The sequence below is a fragment of the Astyanax mexicanus genome, chromosome 10, assembly GCF_023375975.1.
Source record: "Astyanax mexicanus isolate ESR-SI-001 chromosome 10, AstMex3_surface, whole genome shotgun sequence".
Lineage (NCBI taxonomy): Eukaryota > Metazoa > Chordata > Actinopteri > Characiformes > Acestrorhamphidae > Astyanax > Astyanax mexicanus.
The window spans coordinates 43175458-43201984 of NC_064417.1; the positions used below are offsets into that span (position 1 = coordinate 43175458).

General features: G+C 38.6%; 1 protein-coding gene across 1 annotated transcript in view; it reads left to right on the top strand.

The window, feature by feature from the left end:
- The window catches only part of frmpd1b (FERM and PDZ domain containing 1b), a 56186-nt gene that overhangs the window by 5060 nt on the left and 24599 nt on the right, over positions 1-26527 (top strand). The window contains exons 2-3 of the mRNA XM_049483832.1: positions 12710-12850; positions 25251-25358. Of these exons, the coding sequence (XP_049339789.1) occupies positions 25255-25358 (104 nt within the window). The 5' untranslated portion in view covers positions 12710-12850; positions 25251-25254. The remainder of the gene's footprint in view (positions 1-12709; positions 12851-25250; positions 25359-26527) is intronic.

Here is a 26527-nt window from a genome sequence, read left to right on the forward strand (position 1 = left end):
ATTAAAAACGTGCGGGGGCCCAAAAGTCCTTGGTCATCGTTGATGTTGGAATTGAATGGAGAGGCACACGGGAGGTTCTGGCTTTATTATGCTAATGGAATGCTTTGACAGACGGGCCCGTATAAAGAGCGGATAGATTTAATTAATGTCACGGAGGAAATGCAGAATCATTAGCCACACCAACCAAAAAATCACTTCGCAGCAGAGCCAGAAACAAACAAGAGAAATTCAGTGGTTCAGCGGGAGCCAGTAACAGAATTTGTGTTAGATGCTGCATTTCTAAGCAGTTTGACCTAGTTATGGTTCGACTGTATGAACAGCATGTCATTTTGATCTTCACTGCTTAATTGCTGTTGCCAGTGTCAGTAGTATCAGTGCCAAATTAACTGTGTGGAACTGCGACCTTACTTTGCTTTTCAGTGCATATCACACAGTGTGCTTCTCTGAGGTGAAACTCCTTTTTCTGACTTGGTACCATTTATTTTGGTTTTGTAGGAAGTTAAAAAATTAAACTGAGCATGACGAGCTCTGTAAATGTATTTTCATAAGTTTTATTTTTTTCGCTAAAAACATGCATTTATTGCAGGTATTTTAAAATAATGTTGACCTTATTTGATCTTATTATTTCATATCTTGCATCTATTTAACTGTTTGGCCATGTTGGAATGTGTTTACGTCACAACTTCATCCATCACAAGTTCATGCTGCATCAAAAATTGTGCTGTGTCTGACTTCAGGTTCCGACATTAGAAGATATTAAAGTGGTGCTTCCTGGTGAGAAGCTTGATTTGTTAGTAAAATAGTAGACAGCACACCAAATCATTAAAAAGAAATCTCTACAAATTACAAGGTCTAAAGGTGCAAAAGAATGTAGTGTAGTCATCTTTCATAAGAAAATTAGGCATATAAGAAAAGAGCTGGAAAACAGGCCAGTTCCAAAATCCCAGGACTAGTTTGTAACAGTCTTGGCTCACTTTGTCTGCACCCCCAGATCTGCCAAAACAAAAGTTGTATACACCAAACCCATTATCAGGAAGAATCTGAAGGAATATAGAAGCTAAACCGGCTAAATGCTAACACAAGCTGTGGCATCAGTGTAGAGGAAGCAGAGGTGTGGGTCACAACTAAAAGTCTAAAAGCTAGAGCCTTTTTGTTAACCAGATAATGGAAAATTACTGACTGATTTTTTTAGGTAGCTAGCTAACTGTACACCATGCTGAAGAGACAGCAACATGATATAGCAAGACTCTAGAAGAAATAACCGTAAAATGAGTACATTTGTTAATGCTGGTGTATGCTATGCTATGCAGTTGTGGGCTAAAACGATGAGGTAAATTAGCCAAGTTTATCGTTCGCATTAGATATTAGCATCCATTAATACGGTTTGCGTTTAAGCGTGTCTCATTTCTATTCCAGAATACAATAAAATTACTTCTGTCTATTCAACTGAAGAAAGTTGTGACTAAATATAAAGGATGAAATGATATATACAGTATATATTACAGTGTATTTTTTTTTAGTGGATACAATATAATATAGATATGAACCTTCCAAGATGCTAAGAATGCCCACCATGAACCTACAAACTTCTGTAAGCCAATTTATGTAATGTACCCTGGAATATTAGAAATGAGCTTTGAAAGCATATCGCCATTATTAAAACATTTTCCTATTGCATTATATATTGATATTGAATTATTGTTCAACCCTAGTTGTGACCCATCCACTCAGTGGTGTCATCAAAGCACTTACACAGTGAGCCAGCAAGACTATAGTTATTTGGGCTGAAGGCCAAGTAAATGTGATTGTCATCTTCTTAGCCGGAGTGTGTGCCTGCAAGGTAGGAACTGAACCATTTTCTAAAAGTTCCTGAGAATCCAAGAGAGGTTATCATCAATAGCATCAGAGTCAGCGCTGAGATCCAGAAGTAGTAGAACAGACATATTTTCACAGTGTGCATGTAAACAAATGTCTCTGTGAAACTGTAATTGGATCCATCTCAGGACAATGATTTAGCCAGAATCCTCATTAAAATACTTGAACATGATCATTGTCAGATGCTCAGCAGAAACTGGATTTGCTGCTAAATACAATTCAGTTTCAGTTCGTTGCAGGCTAGGTTTCTCATTCGCTGTGCCACTGCAAACATAGACAATGGTGTTGGCTGAGAGTTGGCCTAGATGATGGACGATTGGCCAAAATGACCATTCTGCTTCTTTTAGTCTGGAAATGCGTCCCCTCTTAAAGTCTTTCGGGTGGGCAGAAAATTATGTCTTTAGCCCTATCCAGACAGGATTAGTTTCAAAGTTTTCTGTAAAAAAAAATTCACACTACTACTCTGTAATAAAACTCTTGCATCTGGACTGCAGTTGAAAAAAACAGGAGGACCAGTGAGTTTCTAGGCTTTTTTGGTCACGTGACGTCACGTTTAGTCGCTCCTCCATTTTCACCCTCTGTTGTGTTTACGTGGATCTCCGTGGAAACACGCACCCAAAGTATAATTACGGTGCGTGGCAGTGGACAAATAGTTTTTTTTTTTTTTTTTTTTTAAACGCAAGGATATGTGCATCCAGACGGGACTAAAATTATCTTACAACCACAGAGTTCAGTGAAAAACAGTAGGCAATTCAGCCTGTAATTCTGAGAAAAACACATACATGGTCAATCCGGACAAGAATAAAATCACAGAAAACCCCCCATATAAAAGAGAAAATTACCTCAGGACCCCCTGAGAAACTTATCCCATCTGGATAGGACTTTTGAGTGCATTGTAGAGTCATGTCTAGCATTCAACAGTCTCTCGCCAAGAGGTACACTACTCTCACTACCTGGGAGAGCCCTTTTTACTCTCTCTTGTGGCAAGACAGAGTGTCTAATCAAATTATTATATACTTGTAATAATTCACATATTGATCTGCCTGAGAAATAACTGTATACTGGGTTTTGAAGTTATCTAATGTGCATTATCTTTCTGTTCGCATAATTATCATACATCAGATGGTTTGTTTTATTGCTTATTTAACCACCAAAACAATCAGCATCAGCAATCAGTTTATACCAGTGTTGATATATATATATAGTAGCTTCTGTGTTTTTGGCCCTAGTCTCCCCTGGGTGTACCATGGGTTAATTAACACTGCTCTCATCCCTCCCTGATTCTGCGCTGTTTAGCGCAGCACCGTCTGCTCCAGCTTGGCTAGCTCTGGCAGGGCCTGTGCTGACACACAGCGGTTTCAATTGGATTTAAATGCACAGAGCACTGACCAACTGCCAGAGCTTACAGCTTACAAAGGCGGTTCCGAGAGGGATGGAGACAACAAGAGTGAGACAGCGAGAGCGGGAGCAGGGAGCGGGGGGTAGGGCGGAAACGGGGCATCAGTGTGACGGCAGAAAAGAAGAGGCAGAGAACGAGGGAAAGAAGAGGGAATGAATGAATGAACGAGTGTGTGTGTGAGTCCAGATGGTCACTACATTTATTCCTTGTGACTTGTGTGAGTAACTCACACAAGGGGGTGGGTTATATGACGACGATATTATGTTGTTGTACACAAGTCACAATATTCTTGAGTATATCGTTATCATGATCGGAACAAACTGCTGCATTTATCGTAAAAAGGCTGTAAACAACAACAGCATAATGTAATATAGTAAATAGTACGTGCATCATGGATAACAGCCATGAACGATAACAGGTCAGTGATATGTTTTGCAGGGCACTCAAGGACCATCAACTGGCATTTTGCTCAGGATTAAAAAAAAAAGTTGAATTAATGTAAATGTTACTTTAATCTATATGTCGTTACTTAAGTGTATTTAATTTATATTTAATATTTAAAATTTAGTGCCGTTTTCTCAGAACCCAGAGTCCTAGGGTGGTTGTACTTTATTTGTTTTAGTTATTTAGGATATTAAAATATTTTTATATTGAAAGCCCAATGTCTGCTCTTAATATAATAAAGAGTCAGTTTCACTGTAACATGGTGTAATGGTATTATTGTGCCAGTATATTATTACTGTGGCATATTGTCGTAAAGCTACTTTGGGAGCCCAGAAGCAGGAAAAAAGCATTTTCTGTAGTGGCCCTTTAAAATGACAATATTATCGTTTATCACAATAATTTCTGGGACAATATATTGTCCTGAAAATTTTGTTATCGTGACATTCCTAAGGACATTTTAAGGCCATGTGTTGCATGTTCAGGGCCTTTATCTTGCATTTTGTCAGCAGGATAATGCTCATGTACTGCAAGGTTTTTTTTCCAAGAATGTCTCATAGTTTGTGTGGTGCCAGTGAGCCAACACACCATGTGGGGGGGACAATGGTTCAATTCCCATTCTGGGTGACTGTGCTGCAATACACCAGTAAGTGTCCTTGGGCAAGACCTCTAATACTACATTGACCCACCTCTGTAATAGGAGTAAGCTTATAAGTCGCTCTGAATAAATATGTCCTCTAAATGTCATAAATGCTGTAAATGTAAATGTCTTTACCATATTGCAACACTTCCTGCAAGATTTATCTTATTTATCATAAAAAGGCTGTGAACAGAAACCGTAATGAAATATAGTAATGAGTTTGAAAATGATTATATTGTGACATTGCATCATGGATAATAACCAGGGAACACTAACATCTCACTGATATGTTTAGGACATCCTAAGACCATGTGTGTTACCGGTCATGGCATTTTTCAACAGGATAATGCTCATCCACAGACAGCAAGGGTGTAACAGGGGGTTCACCAGGAATGTAATATAATAATGAGTAGCTTTTTGATTAGAATACAGGAAAATGCATTATGGAAAACAGCCAGTGTATTAATTAGGATGTCCAATGGGAATTGTGTTGTTTGAACATCAATGCACTTACTAATGTATGTTCATGTCATGTGCAGCACTTCATCATTTTAGTATATTGTGTAACAAACAGCATCTACACAGTACTCGTTCTTATCATTCTTATATAGAATTCTCAAATCTTTGTTGAGTGTTTTATTAAGTGTATTATAACTCCCCTTTATGTTTAACCTGTAGCACCACAATAGTGGCTTGGTTGATAGCATGCTGGGTTTTCAATCACATGGTCATGAGTGTGATAGCGAGATGGCCTAGATTCTAGAGATAGTAAAATTGATCAGTTGTGTTTCAGTATTGGATAATTATCAGTCTGCATATGCAATATGTTCAGTGATGGTATAGTTACTTTGAAAAAGTAATCCGATTACTGATTACTGATTACTCCTTTAAAAAGTAACTTAGTTACTTTATGGATTACTTGATTTTAAAAGTAACTAAGTTACTTTACAAGTTACTTTATTAGTTACTTTCAGCAGCTGCAGACACCACCTCCCGCCGCCTTAACATAAACATTATAACCAGTTTTGCCAATACTCCCTTTATTGGAAAATGCATTTTTAACATCAACAATTTATCTCTGTTAAGTTGAACTATTTCCTAAAAAAATAAGTTTTTTTTTATAAAAATAAAAAAATTAACATAAATATTTTTTAATAAAAAAATAAAATATGGTCTTTCTTGATTTTACTAAACATAAATACTTGTTTTTATAAAAAAAATATATAAAATAAAGAAAGTCTTTCTTGACCTGACATATTTAACACTGTAAAACTGAACATTGAACCTGTTGTTCTCTGCAGGGCAGCAAGGAGTGGTTTTATAAAACAGAACCGTGTATATGGTCTAGACCAGGGATCACATATTTGCAGACTGCGGTCCGGGTCCGGACCCAGACGTTGTCCAATACGGACCCATACCGGACCCAACTACTGAGAAGGATTTAATTCTGACAGTGTTCATTTAAAGCACCGGAACTTTTCTTGTCTTTACGGTATTGTGCGCTCTGCGCCACAGCGAACGTGTGGTGTAAAATCTTTAAATGCTCTCCTCTGCCAATCAAATTTGTGGCAGACCGCTGCCCTGGCTAGTGAATTGGGACGCGGCCGCAAAAAAAAAACGCTTTAATAAAGAGATAGGGCGCCGAGAACTGGCGAAAAACGAAAACGGGCGGAAACTAAAGACACGCCAAGCGCGAGAGAGAGACAGGGGAGAAAGCGAGACGCGTGTGATTGGGGAAGAGCGGAGGGGGAATGGGTGTGTGTGTGTGTGTGTGTGTGTGTGGAGGAGATGAGGTGGAGAGAGAGAGAGAGAGTAACGCACAGTGACTTAAATAAGTAACTTTAATCTGATTACTGGATTGGAAATAGTAACGCGTTAGATTACTCGTTACTGAAAAAAAGGGTCAGATTAGAGTAACGCGTTACTAAGTAACGCGTTACTGACATCACTGAATATGTTCAGCAATTAGCTGGTGTGTCTCTAATTTAACCAGTCAGATCATATTTGTAAGTTCGTAAGAATTACAGCAGTTTTGAAAAAAACAAATCTCATGAAACATAACTAGTTTTTGTGTCCCGTGACTTTTGCCATGTCCCATAGAAGGCAAAGAACACTGCACTGATCTGCAGGAAGTGTGTCAGGGCCCCTGCATTGAATGTGGATATGATTCCTGCAGATTTGCTTGTTACCACCCCCTATGCTGCTCACTGTTGGTGGTAATGCCTTCTATGACATATATTCCTGGTACACATGTCACAGTGGATCCAGGAATGTTGAATGTCCACACAACTTTGGAAATGGAATTTCCCATCCATTTGCATTAGCCACATTGTCTAGCCCTAGAAGCCCTACACAAAGCATGAGGAAAGTATTTGGTAAAAATCTGCAGTAAGTATGCACAAACTGGAAATGCAGCATTTTTTTTATTTAATTTCCTGCAGCAGCTGGTTGTGTTTGTTTGTATCTGTGTATGGATATGCATGTGATCAGACTAGTCATTGTGTCAAGATCACAGTGCTGCGCTTAGAATGAGTTGCTGTTTGTTTCCATTTCGTTTCCATTTCCATTACTTGAGTCGCAAACACTGCGTCCACGGCACACAACGCCATCGATTCCGCTCTTACTGTCTTACGGATTAACAACAGGGTTGCGCATCCCTTTTATAGACGCAGATTGCTATTGATTGCCATTAAAGTCACGTTTGTGTCTAAACCGTGCCGGGATTATGCAGACGCTTGTGTCCATTGATTTACCATAGTTACAGTATGGTTGCTAACCATGGCTTGCAATTCATCTTAGCTTCTTTTCTGGGCTGAGCTGGTCAAAGGGTAGCCAAGGGCTCCAAACTACAACTGTAAAGATTTCTGTTGTAAACTAGGGTGGCATAATGTATTTATTTATTTTCTTGTAATACTTCTTTTAAGCATCCCCTATAGTCAAAAAGTGTTAAATTTGAGTGCTTTGAGCCATCCAGAGTCTATTTGATGTGTTAGTTTTACACATCCTTAAAAATTAACACTACATGTCAAGTACATAGAAACCAGTTCACAATACAGCAGGTTGTCTATAAAATCAAACAGCCAGTGCAGTTAGCAGTATGCCAAGTTCAAAGTATCAACACTAATGGTGCTATTCCATTTACTGCAAGTCAGTGGATCATCACAATGGTGTTTAAGCTGTTTTTTTTTTTAGATAAAGTTGCTACATATTCGTTATTTTAAATGTAACAAATATGCAGTAAATTGTATATATTGTGCATCCATATTATAAATTGTTGTTTTTGAGGATTGTTGACTTCATGGTTGTTGCGTGCTCTTGCAGAACAAGAAATGCCCATTTTTTTGTGATACTCCTTTTAATCTCCCTATTTATTTAAAAAGTGTAATTTGAATGCTTTGAGCCATCCATATCCCCGGAGTCCATTAGATTTTTTTGTTTTACACATCCTCAAAAATGATCAGACTAAAGTATGGTATATAGAAACAAGTTCACAACACAGCAGGTTGTTTATAAAATCAAACCGAATCCCTAGCCTAAATGACACACATTTTTGGATAAGTTGAGAATGCTGAGCTCTGAGTAGCAACAGTAAAAGTGCTATTCCATTTATTGCAAGTCAGTGGATCATCACAATGTGTTAAACTGTTTTTTTAATGTTACAGATATCTAGTAAATTCACAGTACAAGTAAATTGTCCATATTGTGCATCCATATAATGAATCGTGGGATTTCTGTCGAGGATTGTTGACCTCATGGTTGTTGCGTGCTCTTACTCTCAAAAACGGTTGTTCTAAAAACACAGTGGGAGCTTTGACTGTATTTTTAGAAAGCACAGCTGTTTGACAGACCTGGGGGCGGGGCAGAGTACAGCAGCATGAGATCAGTGGTTGCACAGCTTGTTTATTTGTGTTTTCTTTGCCATTGACTAGTTGCTGATGAATGTGCTGTTCAGCTTTTGCTGTACTGCGGACATCGCCTGCTGGACTTTGCAGCGCTCAGCTCTTTCTGTCGCTCCTTCCTCTCCTTAGGTTTGCTTTTTCACACCTTACCCACCCATCCTGCCTTCTTCTGACACCTATCTCACTCTGCTTCATCACATCTCTTGCTACTCCCACTTATGCATCTTACTCATCTTTCCTTTGTTGTCTACTTGTCTACAAGTATTTTTAATTTAATTAAATGCATTTTGTTGCTCTTTCTACATCAATGCTGCCTTCTTTTCCTCTTTTGTATGGCATTTAATTCTGCTTTTCTCCTCATTTTCTTCACAAAAATATTATTAATATACTTAAATCAATTTTACACCTACCAGTCAGAATATGATCATATTATCCGAATATAATCTCTTATTGTTTCTAAACTGACCATATAGTAGTGCTTTGTAGTTCTGTAATATAATTATAGACTGTAATGGGGTATCTGCTTCTCTGCATACATCATTATCCTCCTTTCACCCTGTTCTTTAATGCTCAGGACCCCACAGGATAGACCACCACAGGGCACCACTGCATAATATTGTTTGTGTGGTGTATCATACATTCTCAGCACTGCAGTGAAACTGGCATAGTGGCGATTAGTGTATTAGTGTGTGTTGTTCTGGTGGTATGAGTGGATCAGACACAGCAGTGCTGCTGGAGTTTTTAAACACTGACATGATACAAACTAATACTACGTGGAATGTACTATATTCTAATCTTAATAGTTTGGGAGTGGCAGGTTAGTACACACAATATTAAAACACGTATCTATTTTGTATTAGCAGGAAATGAGGAAGTAGAGTTTTTTTTCCTTTTATTTTATTTTTTTTACATATATTAAGAATAACATATTATATTTTGTTTAACATGTTGCTAATACTGCAAAAAAACAAACAAAAAAATATTAATCAGCCACCCTTGTCCATCATTTCCACACTCACCAGAAATTAGAACCGATCATTTCTAAGTATGTATTATGGATATTTGAGTATACTTCACATTTATCTTAACATTTATCTTAACATTTATGCTTAACAGAAACAGATGCACTACTCTCTAGGGGTGGGCGATATGGCTCTAAAATAATATCATGATATTCCATGGTATTTTTTTGCGATAACGATTCTCTTGGCGATATGACAAAACACTGAATTAAAAAAATATATATATTTCAAGAATACACTACTTCAACAAAATGAAAATAAAGTTTTATTATTGCATCCAATATGATATGGCACTCCCCTAAGTGAAATATTAAAAATTCAAGAATTTTAACAGATGTAACAGAACTCAATGTTCCAGAATAGCTCCACATATCCAGGATTAAAGTAAAATAAATGATACTGGACAGATATAATCTGTCTCTAGTAGATATATAATGGGAAATGAGAACAATGTGAATTTTTCTTTTGCTAAAAACATAAAAAAAAAAAAAAAAAGTTGTACCCTGATGTGATAATTAGGGGTGGGTGATATAGCACGATATTTCAGGGTATAATATCGTTCACAGTATTTAAAAATGTTGTAGATATTATTGCATACGATATGATATGGCACACTACTACTACTACTCTCTATAATAATTGTAGAAATATAAAGTGTTCACATTTGTTCAGTGGATTTGAAAAAATAGATAGAATGCACCTAGAATCAAGGAAGTGGTCATAATATTCTTACTGGAGTTTGTATAAATCCGTTATTATTGTCTATTTCTAATGGATGTAACAGAATTGGCTCCTTCCGATGTATCTTCACACCCCTTTTTAAACTGCACTCCTCCCTCTCTTGCTCCTGGGCTCTGTGAAGTGAAGGCTGGGCCTGCGGGAGCCTTGGTGCAATTCAGTGGCTGCAATAACTGAATTCATTATTCATACGCCCTGCAGTCTGCACGAGAGTTACAGTTAGCCTAGATTAAAAACAGAGGAGGGACTCCGGAGCTGGCTTCTCAGGAGAACGCAGGGCCTCTGAGCTCTGGGACGGTCTTGGACTGCAAAAGGGCCTTAAAAATGAGCTCCACGAGGAGAACACAAACATAAGTAAAACAGAATCAGGCCACTATTGCAGATCAGTGCAGGAGGAACGTGAGAATATATTGTTTAATAATGTTTCTGGAAGGATCTTAAAGGAACAGGGTGTACTTAATGACAGCAACTGTGTGAAATGTCTATCGCAGTCCAAATTCTGAAACACTGGATAAAGTTGTTTGCCCCATCCCCGCTCCCCAGATGTAAAGCTCGAGTGGCTTGTCAGGTTGAGGACACTGAACGTACATAAAGAACACAAGTTCAAGAACTTTTGCATTGCCTACGTTTAATAATATTCGTAGCTAAATTGAGTCAATATACAGTAGAGTCAAGCTTGCAGTTACTGTATATTTCTGTGAAGATTATTGCTGCCATGGTAGTAAACATCTGCTCTTTCATTGTGACTGATAGCACAGTCTTAACAACTCTTGGTCCAACTAAGACTTGTCTACTAAAAGTCTTGTTCCAGCTCGGATTTGACCAGTAAAATTCTTGATCTTGAAGTCTTGATCTGACTCTGGTTCGACTACTAAAAGTCTTGATCTGACTCTGATTTGACTACTGAAAGTCTTGATCTGACTCTGACTTGACTACTAAAATTCTTGGTCTGACTCGGGTTCGACTACAAAAACTCTTGATCTTACTCTGGTTCGACTACTAAAAGTCTTGGTCTTGACACTGGCTTGACGTGCCCCTGTCTTGGTCTTGGTTCTGATTCAATAAATAAAAGTCTTGATCTGACTCTGATTCAACAACTAAAAGTCTTGATCTGACTCTGATTTGACTACTAAAAGGCTTGATCTGACTCTGATTTTACTACTAAAAGGCTTGATCTGACTCTAATTTGACTACTAAAAGGCTTGATCTGACTCTGATTTTACTACTAAAAGGCTTGATCTGACTCTAATTTGACTACTAAAAGGCTTGATCTGACTCTGATTCGACTACTTAAAGTCTTGGTCTTGACTTGGACTCGCCTACTAAAAGTCTTGGTCTTGACACTGGCTCGACGTGCCCCTGTCTTGGTCTTGGCTCTCATTCGACTACTAAAAGTCTTGGTCTTGGCTCTGATTCGACTACTGAAAGTCTTGGTCTTGACACTGGCCTGATGTGCCCCTGTCTTGGTCTTGACTCTGATTTGACAACTAAAATCTTGGTCCTACTCTGATTCGACTACTAAGAGTCTTGGTCTTGACACTGGCTTGACATGCCCCTGTCTTGGTCTTAGCTCTGATTTGACTACTAAAAGTCTTGGTCTTGGCTCTGATTCGATTACTAAAAGTCTTTATCTGACTCTGATTTGACAACTAGAAGTCTTAATCTGACTCTGGTTTAACTAAAATCTTGATGTGTTCCTGTCTTGGTCTGGGCTCTGATTTGACAAATAAAAGTCTTGGTCTTGGCTCAAATTCGACTACTAAATTTCTTGGTCTGACTCTTGACTCAACATGTCCCTGTGTTGGTCTTGACTTGGACTCGCCTAATAAAAGTTGTGGTCTCACTTGAACTCGCCTACTGAAAGTCTCCGCCTTGACTGGGGCTCAACGTGTCCCTGTCATGGTCTTGTTTCAGATCCTACTACTAAAGATCTTGGTCATGACTTGGAACCTATGGGTCAGTTTCCAGGCCAGGAATTACGCCTAGTCCTAGACTACATTTTATTTCAATAGAACCCCTTCCATTCCACATGCTGCTAGACCAAGACTAGGATTTAGTCTGGGGAAACTGCCCCTTTGTGTCCCTCTGTTGGTTTTGACTCAGACTTTGCTCTTGCAGTCTTACAGACTACAGCACGACAAATAGCAATCTTTTACACTGTAAGTGGAAAAACAGAAATGCTTCAAATGTGTGTGTGATATAAAATATCATTGCATAACAGTACATCACAGTACATCTAGAGGATGTTTGCTTGTTTATTTTATTTGGGCTGACATTTCACAGAAGAACAAAGCCTCCAGACAGAGCTCCATGCAGGGCTTCTTAGGACAAGATAAGGTTAGAAGGAGGAGCTACACAACTAGGTCACTGAGCGTAAACATTACTATTGATGTGCAGAGTGTTAAAAGAATATTGCGTGACCACACTCCTAAAAGCAGAAGCCCTCAGCTTTTTATTCTGTACACTAGTAGAAGCTTTCCAAGGAATGAGTAGAGCCGTCACATCGGTTCCTTTAAGTTCCAGCCAGGAGAGTATGAACTCGTGTTACATCAGCCTTTCATCACAGCTTGCGAGTGTGCTTTGAGCTTTTCTGCGAGTGTGCTTTTGAGCTTTTTTTTTTGGGCACTGTGTGTTTTCTAACCAGGCCTACTGTACTTGTTTCTAGTGTTAAAGTTATTTCTTCTCTGTCTTGCAGATCTCTTCTCTGATTGGTCCTGATGCTTAGAAAGGTCCGCCTCCGCTACTCCTCAGCAAACTCCTGTGAGAAGGATGTGAGCTCTGGCAAGACTGCGGGATTTCTGTGTTTTGAAGCTTTTGAGGCACACATTACTCCCAGGTAAGTTTGCTTATGTGTCTTTCAGGAACAGTAGTTCAGCGTTTCCTCAGTTTTTTTTTTTTTTTTAGGAGTGGGGGGTACACACTACTCCCCCCACTCTATTAAATTAAATTAAATTAAGTGTTCAGCAGCACTTGTTTATTACTGGCAAATATTCCTGGAAAATTCAAGCTGTAACAGCTCTACCACCTGCGGAAAATGCTTAGTTGTAATTCAACTTGCCATTGAAACAGCTCACTTTACAATATCTGTAAGGTGTCCAGTAGTATCTGGCATCAATATGTCCTGTAAAGTGCAAGGTGAAACCATTGCTAATGAAGACATTTCTGAGAATTGCTTTATACTAGTGCATCTAAAAAAAATAGAATGTCATTGAACAAATTTTTATGTGAAACTCATATATTATATAGATGTATTATACACAGATTGATCTATTTTAAGTGTTGATGATTATGTCTTACAGCTAATGAAAACTGAAAATTCAGTCTCAGAAAATTAGAATATTATATAAAACCAATTGGTACTTGTGGCAGTGTGGGCAGTGTGCCAAGTCCTGCTGGAAAATGAAATCCGCATCTCCACAAAAGTTGTCAGCAAAGGGAAGCATGAAATTTTGTAAGATTTTCTGGGAAAACTGACTTTAGACTTGATATAACACAGTGAACCAACACCAGCAGATGACATGGATCTCCATGTAGATACATCTATATAATATAAGTTTCACATTTTGAACTGAATTAGAAACAAAGTAACTCTTCAATGATATTCATTTTTTTTAAGATGCACTGTTATATTATATTAATGGTGATGTCACAACATAGTCTAGTTAGACTGTCCCAAATGTCTTTCCAATAGGCTACTAAGGAGTCTTCATAGAATAGTCCTACTAAGAACCCATCGTGACTGTAGCCTATATACGCTCTGGAATGCTGCAGTGTACTTTTGAATTACTGTTCATTTAATGTCCATACTCATATTTGTTATTTAACATATTCATTATTTTTTATTTATTTATTATTTTATTCATTTGTTTGTTTTCTTGCTTTGCTGTTTGTTTGTTTATCTTCATGTTTCTCAGTGTCTCCCAATAATTCCAATAAGTCCCCACAGCCTGAAAGCTGAAACAGGTAGCCTTGTTTCAGACAGTTCCTTGTACAAAAGCCACTTTTCTGCAGATGCTGCATTTACACAGCCTCGTCTGATCTCTGTATTTAGAAGCTGCTGTGGGGTAACAAACTGTGCTGAGTCAGACCTTCGGGGAGACCGGACTGCCACTCTCAGTTTACAGCCTGAAATTCTGTAATTTCTTCAGTTGTCAGAAGTGTTCCAGCAGAACTGATGAAGAGTAAAGTGAGATATAGTCTCAATATTTCTGGGCCATTTAGATCAGCAACAAGCTTTTGTGCTTTTTTTTTGTGCCATATAGGTCAGCAGCAATCTGCACCAAACCCTCAGTCTGCCAAGCGAGCAATCAGTGATTGGGATATCAGTCACTGTGATTTGAGGTACTGCCCAGCCCACTGATACACTCCCAGCTGAGTCAACCCTGTGTCCTAAATGCATCCTGAAAAGCCGTAAATGTGTGTTTTTAGATAGGGAAATATGGAGCAGGTCTGAAGATGTTATCTGTGCTAAGGTGGAAGCAGCGCCAGATGATGCTGAGATCTCAGGGGACAGAGCTATGCAGTAAAGCTTAGCAGGTATAGAGTTTCTGTAGGATGCAGTAAGAGGAAACAGAATGTGTCACTGGTGCATTTTCTTTCTTTTTATTTTTTTAGGTATTCTTCATTCCCAAAAATAAAGTCACATGATTTTGCTTTATTGGGTCTAGTCTTTTAATTAATGTTGCTTGTAGGGTTTTTATTGGTAAGGTTTCTCAAACTGATGGTGTTTATTTGCCAAATAATGTTGTTACCTTTGGCTTTACTTCTGAGATGTCTGTACGTTTAGATTAAGTTTCTGTAGTATTTATGGTCTGAACATGATTTTGCTCTTGATTTTTTACATAAACTACTTTTTTCTGCTCATATTTTTATATTTTAAGATGCTTTCACACTATATGTGGAAAATTAGCCACTGCGATTAGCTCTACGGAAGGTGCTGCAGACGCACACGGTCATATTATATAAAGTTTTAGTAGTTTAAACATTATATTAAATGTGAGAACATACGTAGCACTGCAAATTACACAGTGGGTGTAGACAGCAGAATCGTGAATGGCAAGCACTGTCCATATCAAGGATGGTCTTCTGACCACTCTACAGTACTTTATGGCTAACCGGTGGCCCTGTTGGTGGTCCGCAGCCCACCGAGTGATAAACCCTTCCTTTAAGCAAGAACAGAATGGCTCATTGATTAGTACACATGAGCTGGAACGCTGCTATCTGAGATAATCTGGGATTTAATTTCTGGAAATTAGCTGATTTTAAATGTTTTTCTGACCTGGATGTCTTGCTAAAAGTTGCTTACATGCTAGAGATGCAAGAGATACTGGTTAGATACAGCAAGTCTTACTGTTTCCTATAATATGTGTATCATATCAAACCTACAATAGCAGGTTAGCCACAATGCTAACAGCCAGGCTCAATCTGTTTACTTTCTTTATCTTCATCAGTACCAGTAATGAGCAAAAGTCCATGTTATGATAATCATGCATTTTCAAATGAAGGTATATTGTTGAACCGGTTGCGTCCATAATTATAGGACACAAAACAATGGCAATATTAGTTTGGACTTTGTTTGAGTATTTTAGTTTAAAATAGACCAGAGTAATTGTTTCACATTTTCCCATTTTTAAATGCATATATAAATATAACATACATAAAAACATTTTGCTAAAGTAATATATATTAATTTTTTTGTGTCTTGATAGCATATGCTGTGTTTATTTGTATGTTTGTTCACATAAATAACAGTGATCGATATTTTAGCCAGTCATTCTAAATGACCAATTCTTTAGTAACTCTATACGCACAGTGTGGAATAAAATCAGTAGGTGAATAAAAAAGCAATAGGTAAAGAAAAAAAGTATATATTTCCCAAGCTATGATTAATTACTATTATGTTTTATCTTTAAACGGATATAATTGCTTTGTTATGCTATTCTATTATTATTATTATTATTATTATTATTATTATTATTATTATTATTATTATTATGATTATTATTATTATTTCAGTGCCATTTGATTATCTTAAAAGGCCAATAAAATTTTGTTTTATTTCAATAATTTCTGGGAAAATATATCACCCACATTTTTATTTATTATAACAGGTATAACAATAGCCGTTCTGGAAATTTGATCATAGTTAATAGACCAGTTTTCCTGTCCTCGGAAGAAGGACACATTTGATTAGATATCCAGGAAATATTACTGAAATCCAGGAAAAGCTTAAAGCCATTAAGCCACCGTGATTACGTAATATCAGAAACTAAAAATATCATAAAATTTAGTGTCACGTGTGCACAGATGTGTGAGCACTGCCACACACCAGCTTCTTACAGTGCATTACAGTCAGTTCTGATATTTAAGAAGATGATGGTTGAAGAACGGTATGTGTATGTGGTTCTATTGGTCAGTAGAGTGTCATTACGGGTTTTTTTGTGGACTTTTAAGTTGAGGATGACCACAGTCATTAAGTATTTTAGGCTGACCTCTCACAAGCCACAGCTGTTATGTGTGTCAGTAGGCTAATGGAAATCATCCAGGAAAAATACTATTTGTAAGAGGGGGAATCCTGGTAATGGACTTTTAGCTGTCCTTCCAGCAGACGAGATTGCTGTAGCTGTGTGTGCGTGTGCGTGTGTGTGCGTGTGTGTGCGTGTGTGTGCGTGTGTGTGTGTGGTGTGTGTGTGTGTGTGTGTGAGCCGTGACTGCAGTAGAAATGGAGAGAGCTCATGTATTAATGGATGAAGCATTTGGAGCTGTACCTTTAAAGTGTCACCTCAGACAACTTAATGAGTCCGCAAGGACACTAAGGTGTCTACTGACTCAGCAACATGCATACAAACACACACACAATCACACACACTCATACACACACTTGACATGCACACTCACACAGGTGCCCAGGAATGCGGCATACATTCAGTGCAGATGTGCAGCTCTAAGCATAAACAAGGCCATAAGAAAGTGCAATACGTAATGTAGATTTACAGTATATAGAAACACAGTGTAGTCACAGTGCAGCTACATATACAGGGGTTGGACAATGAAACTGAAACACCTGGTTTTAGCCCACAATAATTTATTGTCCAGACAGACAGTTCCGGTGGAAACAGGAGAGTTGAGGTGCACATTGAATTCTGCCGTGATTTGGGCAGCTGTGGTGTTATCTTTTTTGGATACAAGCCGGGGTTAGCACCCGAGCATCCCATTCAGACAGCTTCATCTTGTGTCCACAGTTAATCCTGTTGGATGTGACTCGTCCTTCTTGGTGGTATGCTAACATTATCCTGGATACCGTGGCTCTTGATACATCACAAAGACTTGCTGTCTTAGTCACAGATGCGCCAGCAAGACGTGCACCAACAACTTGTTCTCTTTTGAACTCTGATATGTCACCCATAATGTTGTGTGCATTGCAATATTTTGAGGAAAACTGTGCTCTTACCCTGCTAATTGAACCTTCACACTCTGCTCTTACTGGTGCAATGTGCAGTTAATGAAGATTGGCCACCAGGCTGCTCCAATATAGCCATGAAACCTCCCACACTAAAAAAAATGGTAGGTGTTCCAATTATATTGTCCAACCCCTGTATATATGTAGCTGTAGCTGTTGCACAGACACATCACAATATGGAGATTAGTCAAACAGTAAAACTGCCCCCCTGCTGACGTCCAACCATCTGTGTCTCACTGCTATCAGAGGCCAATCAGCTCTCAAACCTTTCCTCTGCTTCTAAACCCATACATCACCCAGTTCGCCGCCCAAACCAGGCTTTAGTGCTCCTTTTAAATACAACAGAAAATGTTTTATATTCTAGATTCTTCAAAGTAGCTCCTCTTGATTAGATAGAGACAGCTTTGCACTGGATTTGGCTGGATTTTCTCAGTCAGCTTTATGAGGTAGAGTTGAGGTGGAATTTAGGCTTTCAGTTAACAGCTGTGCAGAATTTATCAAGAGATAATTACTTGCATTTCTTGCCTCTAAATGTTAGTTTGAGAGCATCAGTTGTAAAGTTATAAAGAGGTAGAGGTGGTATACAGTGAATAGACCTATTTGAGTAATGTTTTAATCCATATTATAGCTAGAACCACTCAAATTAAATAAAGAAAATTATACTTTAATAAATAATACTTTAAGAAATGAAGAAGAGTCAGTCTTTGAAAGTATCCACAAGTGCAGTTGCAAAGAGCATTAAAAAATGTCATGATGAAACTGGTTCTCATCAGGAATGTCCCAGGAAAGGATAAGCAAGAGTTCCCAAGGTGTGTTTGCAAAATCCAAACCCTTGACTGGTGCTCTATGTCTCTCTCTTTTTTTATTATTATTATTTTTTGCTTAAACAGGCAATGGCTTTTTCAGAGACGTTATAAACATGCGTATGTTTTAATGGTATGGCTTTTCCAGCTGTATGGAGTACAATAATCTCTTTTTTGCCCTCTGACCCGCGCAAACACAAGCAGCATAGATGTGAATTCCTTCATCACAAAGTAGGATAGCAATCAGCGAGCGAGCGAGTGAGTGACAGCAGCTGCCTGTCTCAGATCCGCTCTATACGGATCAGTCTGGATCAGCATGGGTGACGAAGTGGCGCCCCATGGACTCTCCCAGGGAGTGAGGTTTAATCCTCTATAAACCCCTCCATACACACACATGCTGTATACACCCACATATATATACACACATACACACTCTCATCATACTTCATTTAATGGCCCTGAACCCCACCTAACATCTCTAAATGTGTATCAATGGGTGTGTACAGTACATACATCCCTCTAATTTTACTAAATTCAAATAGAAGAACAGTATGTGTATGTGTATGCTAAATCATAACAAGGAGACTATATATGTGTGTGTGTGTAAATATACTGTATGTATATGTGTGTGTGAGAGAGACATAGAGAGGTCATGTGTACATTGTGTGTACTCTGGCTGCTATAGGGCTTTAGACAGAGATGCTCCGTAGTTTGTGTGGGAGGCGTCTGAGCAGTGGCTGAATTGAGGAGGGATTTGAACGAGGCTCAGCAGCTACTGTTTAGGGTTTGCACTCTGATTACAGACCGGATTAATCAAGGTTAGCAAAACTGCAGCGAAAGCTACAAGTGTTAGCTAGATAATCCCTGCAGGCGTTTAGCAGGTCGTTCAACGTGCTTAGGGCCTTGTTTTTCTAATAGAGTATCATTTATTTTTATTTCCTCACAGACTTGAACTCAAGATATTTTTATTAGTGGTGTCAATCCGAATAATCACAACAATATTCTTGGATATAACAGGGATTAATCACATTTGTTCTTCTTAAGATGCAGTTTTTTTTATAGTGGATGTTTAAAGGTAAATAATATAATGAATGTAAGAAATGTAAAATGCTATTATATTTATATTAGTGGTGTCAATTAAAATACTAGTATATACTTATATGTTTGAGGCGAAATAAAGCCAATGTGGTGCGCTGGAATAAAGAATGCATGATACATTTTATAGAGGAAACTTTTTTTTACTTTATTGTAAACATCTCATCTTGGTTGTAAGGATTTCCAGATTTTCAATATCATGATATTTCTGGGTCACGATATATTGTATACGATATAATATTGCCCACCCCTAGTAGTGATTCAAGGGACAATAACAACTTTGCAATATGTGTAGGACTTTTATTTGTCTCTAATGACAGGGCTTTCAACTGCAATTTTTCAGCAGGACAATGCTTGTCCACAATTTTGAGTTTCCCCCAATTTCCTTATTTTGTCGCACATTGTTATTTTGTTAGACGGCCTTTAGTTTTGATTGCAGCACACATATGGCAATGTTGCTTTAATTTATCACCAAGATCTTGCAGCATTGATGATGGTAGAGTCTGACCACTGCACAAAGCCTTCTCCAGCACATCCCAAAGATTCTCAATGAGGTTAAGGTCTGGACTCTGTGGTGAACTGGACTCTATGGATCTCAATCCATGTGTGAAAATGATTATCTCATGATCCCTGAACCCTGCACTCTTTCACAGTTCCAGACCCGTGAATCCTGACATTGTTATCATGGAATATGCCTGTGTCATCAGGGAAGAAAATCCATTGATGGAATAACCTGGTCTAAATTCAGTAAATTCAGGTAGTCAGCTGACCTCATTCTTTCAGCACATACTGTTGCTGAACCTAGACCTGCAGACCAACTGCAGCTTCAACCCCACATCATTTACTTACTTAAATCTAGAAGGTGACTTTTTTTTTGGCCAGTTTCACTTAAAGATGTCTTCATTATTTACACAGATATATTGTTTTGTATGATTGCCGTTTTTTTTTTATATATAAGCCTTTAGAACAAATCTACACAAGGCCAGTTGGGAGAGGAGAAAGACTCTGAGCGAAGCATTAAAGGAAGTAGTTTAGTGTAGTGCGCGCACTGAGGAATTGTTGTGGAGAACTGCCGAGTTTAGGAAGTTCTGCATTGTGAGAAACTCTTAACGCTGGAAGATCTACAGAACAGACTGTTCCGCCCCGACACTTAAAAATGATGATCCTGTTATCCGCCATGACACTGCCCAAACACCACAGGAAGAAGCTAAGCTTTTTTTTCCCTCCTCTCTCTCTCCAAACCATGAATGAGCTCTTTCTTTCGGGCTTTCCGCTGCTGTCTGTCTATTTGTCTGTCTGTCTGACTCTCTGTGCTGCTATTTGCTAGTGAAGAAGTTTGGATATGGCTCTCACTCTTTTTCATTCATTAATTGTCTCATTCATTTTGTTGCATTTTTTTTCATCTCTATTTACTCTCTCTCTCTCTTTCTTCTTTCTTTTTTGAGGTTACGATTGTTTTTCTTCCCACTCTCAGTACGGCTCTGCAGAACTGCAGCTGTGATGACTGTTTATGGGTTGTGTGTGTGTGTGGGGGGTGATTTTAACTGCACTGAGAATAAAGCTGTCTGTGGATAGGAATCCATGACTGGTCAAGTACATTAAAGATAACACTTGCTTAGTTAGGGATGTTCTGAAAAAAAATCAGGATTCAGGGGCTTAACTTCGATTGAAGGCCTTTATTTATTTATCAATGCTTAAGACAAACTCTTGAAACATTGGGGTTAGTCCCATTCTGTGTATTGGCATGAACGAAGAACTGCACTGTGTTAAAGTATTATTATGCAAGATTGGTATTTCTTCAGGGCTCCCCCTTCAGTCCAAAGTGGAATTCATTCATGCTTGCATTTTTGGACAAGCTGAGAGATACAGCTGTTCCTCCGAGCATTGTTCTGTATGCTTCACCAAAGTTACAAAGTGCAGTTAGCAGCATGTTGATGCCTGAATAGTAACAATAGAGATGCTATTCTATTATAATTCAGTGAAGTAAATGTCTGAACTAAGTAAAGAAGTACAATGTTATTTTGAAGTAAATGCTAAATAATGTTGCGTTAAAATGTAGGGTCTTTGCATTGGGACAGGTAATAGGAGGATTCAATTGCAACAAACAAATTTGGATGTTGGATGGTTGAGAAAATTAAAGGCCAACTAATAAGCTGAATATGAAACCACAAACCAAACAAAAAATGTCTTTTAGTTAAAGAAACGTCACTTTGTGTCACATTGTTGATTTTGGACCCACCAGTTTGCCTGCTGTTTCAGCTTTAAACGATCTTAAAGGACTTTTTTGGGGACCAACCTTCCTGGGAATCAATTAAGATTAATTATTCACACTTTACAGCTATTACGCAGCAGCACAATGGAATTCAATCTCCACATTTAACCCATTCATGGCAGCGTAGCATCCATTGGCAGCGGTTAGAACACTGGGTTATTGATGGCAGGGTTGTGAGTCAAATACCTAGGCTCCATCAAAGTGTCATTGTTTGGGTTTTGAGGAAGATCCTTCTTTGGCTTTCCTTACTCTCCAGGTGACTTCTGATGTCATGTGTGCTCTCAGAACCGAAATAACATGGTGAGAAAGCTGTAAACCATCTTAACTGGTCCAATTTGTTTGTAGGATGAATGCACTCTTTTTTTTGATGGTTCAGACATTTGGACTCTTGTGACTTCTACATCTACTGTAGCTGTAGATTAACTATTATTTATAAACATAAAAAAAAGAAAAACTGAGGGAAATCTGTAAGGTGCAGTCTGTTGCGTGATGCATATGCATGCAAAGGGAGTAGGAACTTGTCTAACACCTGGAAAGCCAACACATGATGACAGGACATTAGAAAGTTCTTTAGTTCCCTCACTTAACTGCAGTGTAAAACCAAAACTAACCTTGGTTCTGTCTCTGGTCTGGTTAAACCAGTAGCTTTCCAGTTCCAAGGAAGCCCATTTCTCTAACTTTCAGGCCACTAATGCTTCCAACAAAAGAAGGGCAAGAACAACCTTGATGCCTACAGCTCCTTAATTTCCTTAATTTCTGACTGACTCTGCAGGCTTTAATGTGTGAAGGGAGGCAGCTGGCACCATCCTATGCAAAGTTGATGGACTGAGAATGGATAATGGCCTGTTTCTCATGGATTACAAGCAATGGCACCTGAGTGGATTACTCATATTCTACTGCAGACTGCTGGATAAAACTGCTTTGTTTGCATCACTGGTTGCTGGATTAAAGAGAGTGGTTGCCCCTGATTTAAAATAGACTTGTCTGGATGTGTTGGGTGGTGTTGAATCAGACTCAGTGTGTTTAGTATAAAACTGCAGAACTTTGTAGACATTGTAAGAACTTGTGAGACATTTAGAGAGCTCAGGTCCCTCTATAACAGTAAGGCCATTATGGACAACAAAGGTGTGGCTTAACTCTCCTTTAGACAGTTCCATGAAATCCCTTGTTGGATCCCTCTAACCTATAGGACTATGATTTTAACAGTCTCAGGCCAAAATTACATAGAAAAGTTTGGCACAATATGGAAAATGGTCCCAAAAACACGTTTTAAACACATTTACTTTGACTTTCATGCAGACAGTATGATGCACATCCATTTCCAAGTCAGTTTACAGTGCAGTCAAAACAATTGGGGCAGGGCAACAAATCCAAAAGCCAGAGTCTGTCTCAGATTTGGGTTTGTGTCAGTGTACTTCACAATGGCAGAATTGTACACGCTATAGGACATCCATACAATTTTCTCCAAGACCATGCGAAACCACATGCTGCAAACATTAACATCCCATGACTGTGGAAGAAGATGATATAAAAAGCCCTATCTGGATGGGTTTGTTTTTTTTTTTGTTAGGGCTTCCTGGGGTAATGTTCCCTTTTATGGGGGGTTCTCTGTGATTTTATTCCCGACTGGAATGACCATGTATGGGTTTTTTTTTCAGACGTCGTGAATGATTGAATTTCTCTGAACTACGTGGTCCTCCAATTTTAGTCCTGTCCGGACGCACATCTCTGAGTTTCGTCACCACACGTTTAATAAAATAGCTATTTGTTCAGTGCCACGCACCGTAATTACACTTTGGGCGTGCGTTTCCACAGAGATCCACATAAACACAGCAGCGAGTGTGATTCGCCTGCCTACATTCTTAACCTCTCCCCAATAAAGAATATTTGGAGATTTTTAACACACTTAAAAACACTTAATCGCTTCTTACCGTTGGTTCTAAATGAGTAAGAGTTAAGTGAGCAGGAATGGCAACTAAATGGTCTTTTTTTTTTATTTCTCACTCACCCACCCTTTTCTGTTTGTGTGTGTGTGTGTGTATAGAGTGATTGAGTGCAGGTCTATGGCTGGAGTACGCTCTTATCGATTAGTCAGTTTCATTAGCACGTCCATTCATCATATTTAATCTGATTGATCGTTGCTCTACACCTTGAGCAATGTCCACCCTGGCCTGAATACACAGGGCAAGGGTTAAATAGGTACACACACACACACACAGTGTGTGATAGTGGCTGTGTAGTTGTGGTTTTGCGAGAGTGCTGAGCACATTTATCTACGATGAGATTGAAGCTGTAACAACCCCCCTGTGTCTATACTCACTGCAGAGAATGCCTTATCATAGCTCTGTGTGTGTGTGTGTGGGTGGGTGTGTGTGGTCTGTGTCTATTCTTACTGCTGCAGCACCATTGGCAGCCATGTGTGCGAGAAAATCTGAAACAGTGTGTCCGCGTGAAAGTGTGTCAGCGTGAATGCATGTCATGTTGTTTGGGCCGGATGTGTTTGTGTGTGTATTTCCCTCTAAGCATTTTGTGTTTGTCTTTGTGTGTGTGTGTGTGTGTGTGTGTGTGTGTGTGTGTGTGTATGTCAGAGAGAGAAAGAGAGAGAGAGAGAGAGAGAGGCTGTTCATGTCTGCAGTGATGTGTGTTGTCCTCTAAATGCCATGTCTCTCAGCGTTTGCTATTTCCGTTTTTATGAGAGAAAGAGGGAGATCTGAATATGACTGTATGCTGGGGACTGTCATACTGTACACACAAGCACAACACCACATGAAATATTATACATTTTACACATTTAAACATATGAACATATAATCTCATATATATATATATGTATATGTGTGTATAATTAAACACAGAAAATTAAAGAAATTTAGTTTTAAAACACCTCTATTCTATATTGTTCATTAGTCCAGTGGCAGTGCTGTATGACCCAGACACGCTTCGTTTTTAATTTTTCATCTTCGCTATGACTTTTGCTGCACTTCACCTTTCAGACCTCTAATTTTTCTCTTAACTGCTGAAACTGAGACATAGTTTAATGTCTAACGTTAAGCTGAGCTAAAGGCTAAAGTTTTTGCCATGTGGGTCAGCCAGACCTGACTCTTCCTGCACCAGTTTTCTTCAGTTTTCTAGAGTCTTTTGAAGGTGTCGGAAACAGTACTCACTGCTCTCTGCCTTCATCTGTAATTTCTCTAAAAGGAAGACTTCAGTTACAGAGTTCTGTGTTTGTGTCTTTTTGTCTAGTTATTATGATAAAAGTGTGAATGTGCTGTGTGAAAGTGTGTAAATGCTGCAGTATAGAGTGCAGTAAAACCCAGCAATGCTTTACTACAGATAAAGTTGGACATAACATCAGCAAATAAATGCAAAAGAACTCAAGGTTCTTATGGCGGGACCTTAAAAGAAGTTTTGATTTTTGATTTAGCTGTGTAAGTGTTGCAGCAGAATCATTACACCTATGTGTAGTATGTAAATATTTGATGTACTAGCCTGCCAAAATATCAGAATCTTTAGATAAGCACAGTGTTTACTCTCTCCTTCTGGGTTTCTCTCTCTCTCTCTCTCTCCCTCACTCTCTCTCTTTCTTTTTCTCTCTCTTTCTCTATAGTTAGATGGAGGAGAGAGAAAGGAGCAGAAGTCGTTCCCCACGAAGGGTACGTCGGGTGGAGCAGGTTGTGGGGAGATGGCTGCGCCGCTCACGAGACTCCCTCAGCAGGTAGAGTTCACACACAAACACAGACACACATACATTGGATCACTGACCACTGATAGCACCACATAACTTAAACTTAACTCATACCCTAAATGTTGTCATAATATGGAAAACTGGACTTTCCTTGATATAGCATAGTTTCCAGACTATAAGCCACTACTTTTTATTATTATTATTTTTTTTTTTTACATGCTTTGAACACTGTGGCTATTTTTTTTTATTAATAATTTTTTTATTGGTTTACGGGCCAAAAAGCTTCATGCCGCAAAAACACGCCAGCTTACTGTAAATGAACAAAAGTGCTTTACTGACCCAAACTGTTCTCAATAAAACAAACGGCTTGTCAGAACTACAGGGTATTTGCAGCTACTCAACATCAGAGTGAATCGTGCATTTAAAGTGATGCTCTGAGATAAGTGGAAGGCTTGGATGAAAAGCGGTGAGAAATAATTTACCAAAACCGTCTGCAGGTGAAGAGCAACTTTAGCTTAAGTCTGCCAGTGGATTCTGACAGCGTGGAGCAGTATCAAAAAATTATATGTCTCCTTTAATCTGTAATAATCTTTATGTGAGTCCACAGTCCAGTTACTCCGTATAACCCCAAATCAAAAACTGCACTGCTTGCTGATACAGAGTTACCTTTACAAATGCCACTGCACAAAACTACAAAGCCTGTTTTAACCAGATCCAGAAGCGGCGTTGACTTTCTGTCTGGCTCTGAAGCATCTGGAATTAACATCACACAGTGAAAATTGTCGTGTTGTGGTCAGACCTAATGATGATTGGTCTGACCACAACACGACAATTTTAATGTTAACAAGTTGACAAGACAAAACATGAAATATCCTGGGGTCATACTGTCTGCAATTAAATAAAAGTCAAAATAAATGTAAAACAGTGCAAAACAGTGCGTATTATTATTTCCATTTGCAATACTGTCTCAACTTCTTCTGATTAGAGGTTACACATAACTTTTGTATTAGTTTTACTAGTTGGTAATCCTATCATATCAGTCACAGAGCTAAGATCTACAACCAAATAACAAGAGTAGAATGTAAAAGGTTAAATTTTAAAGAGTATTCCTTTCTCTCAAAGTTTCCCCCCCCGATTTCTTTTTCTCCACATTTATACACACATGCACGTTTCACTAGGAACGTGAGAGCTTAAGAAGA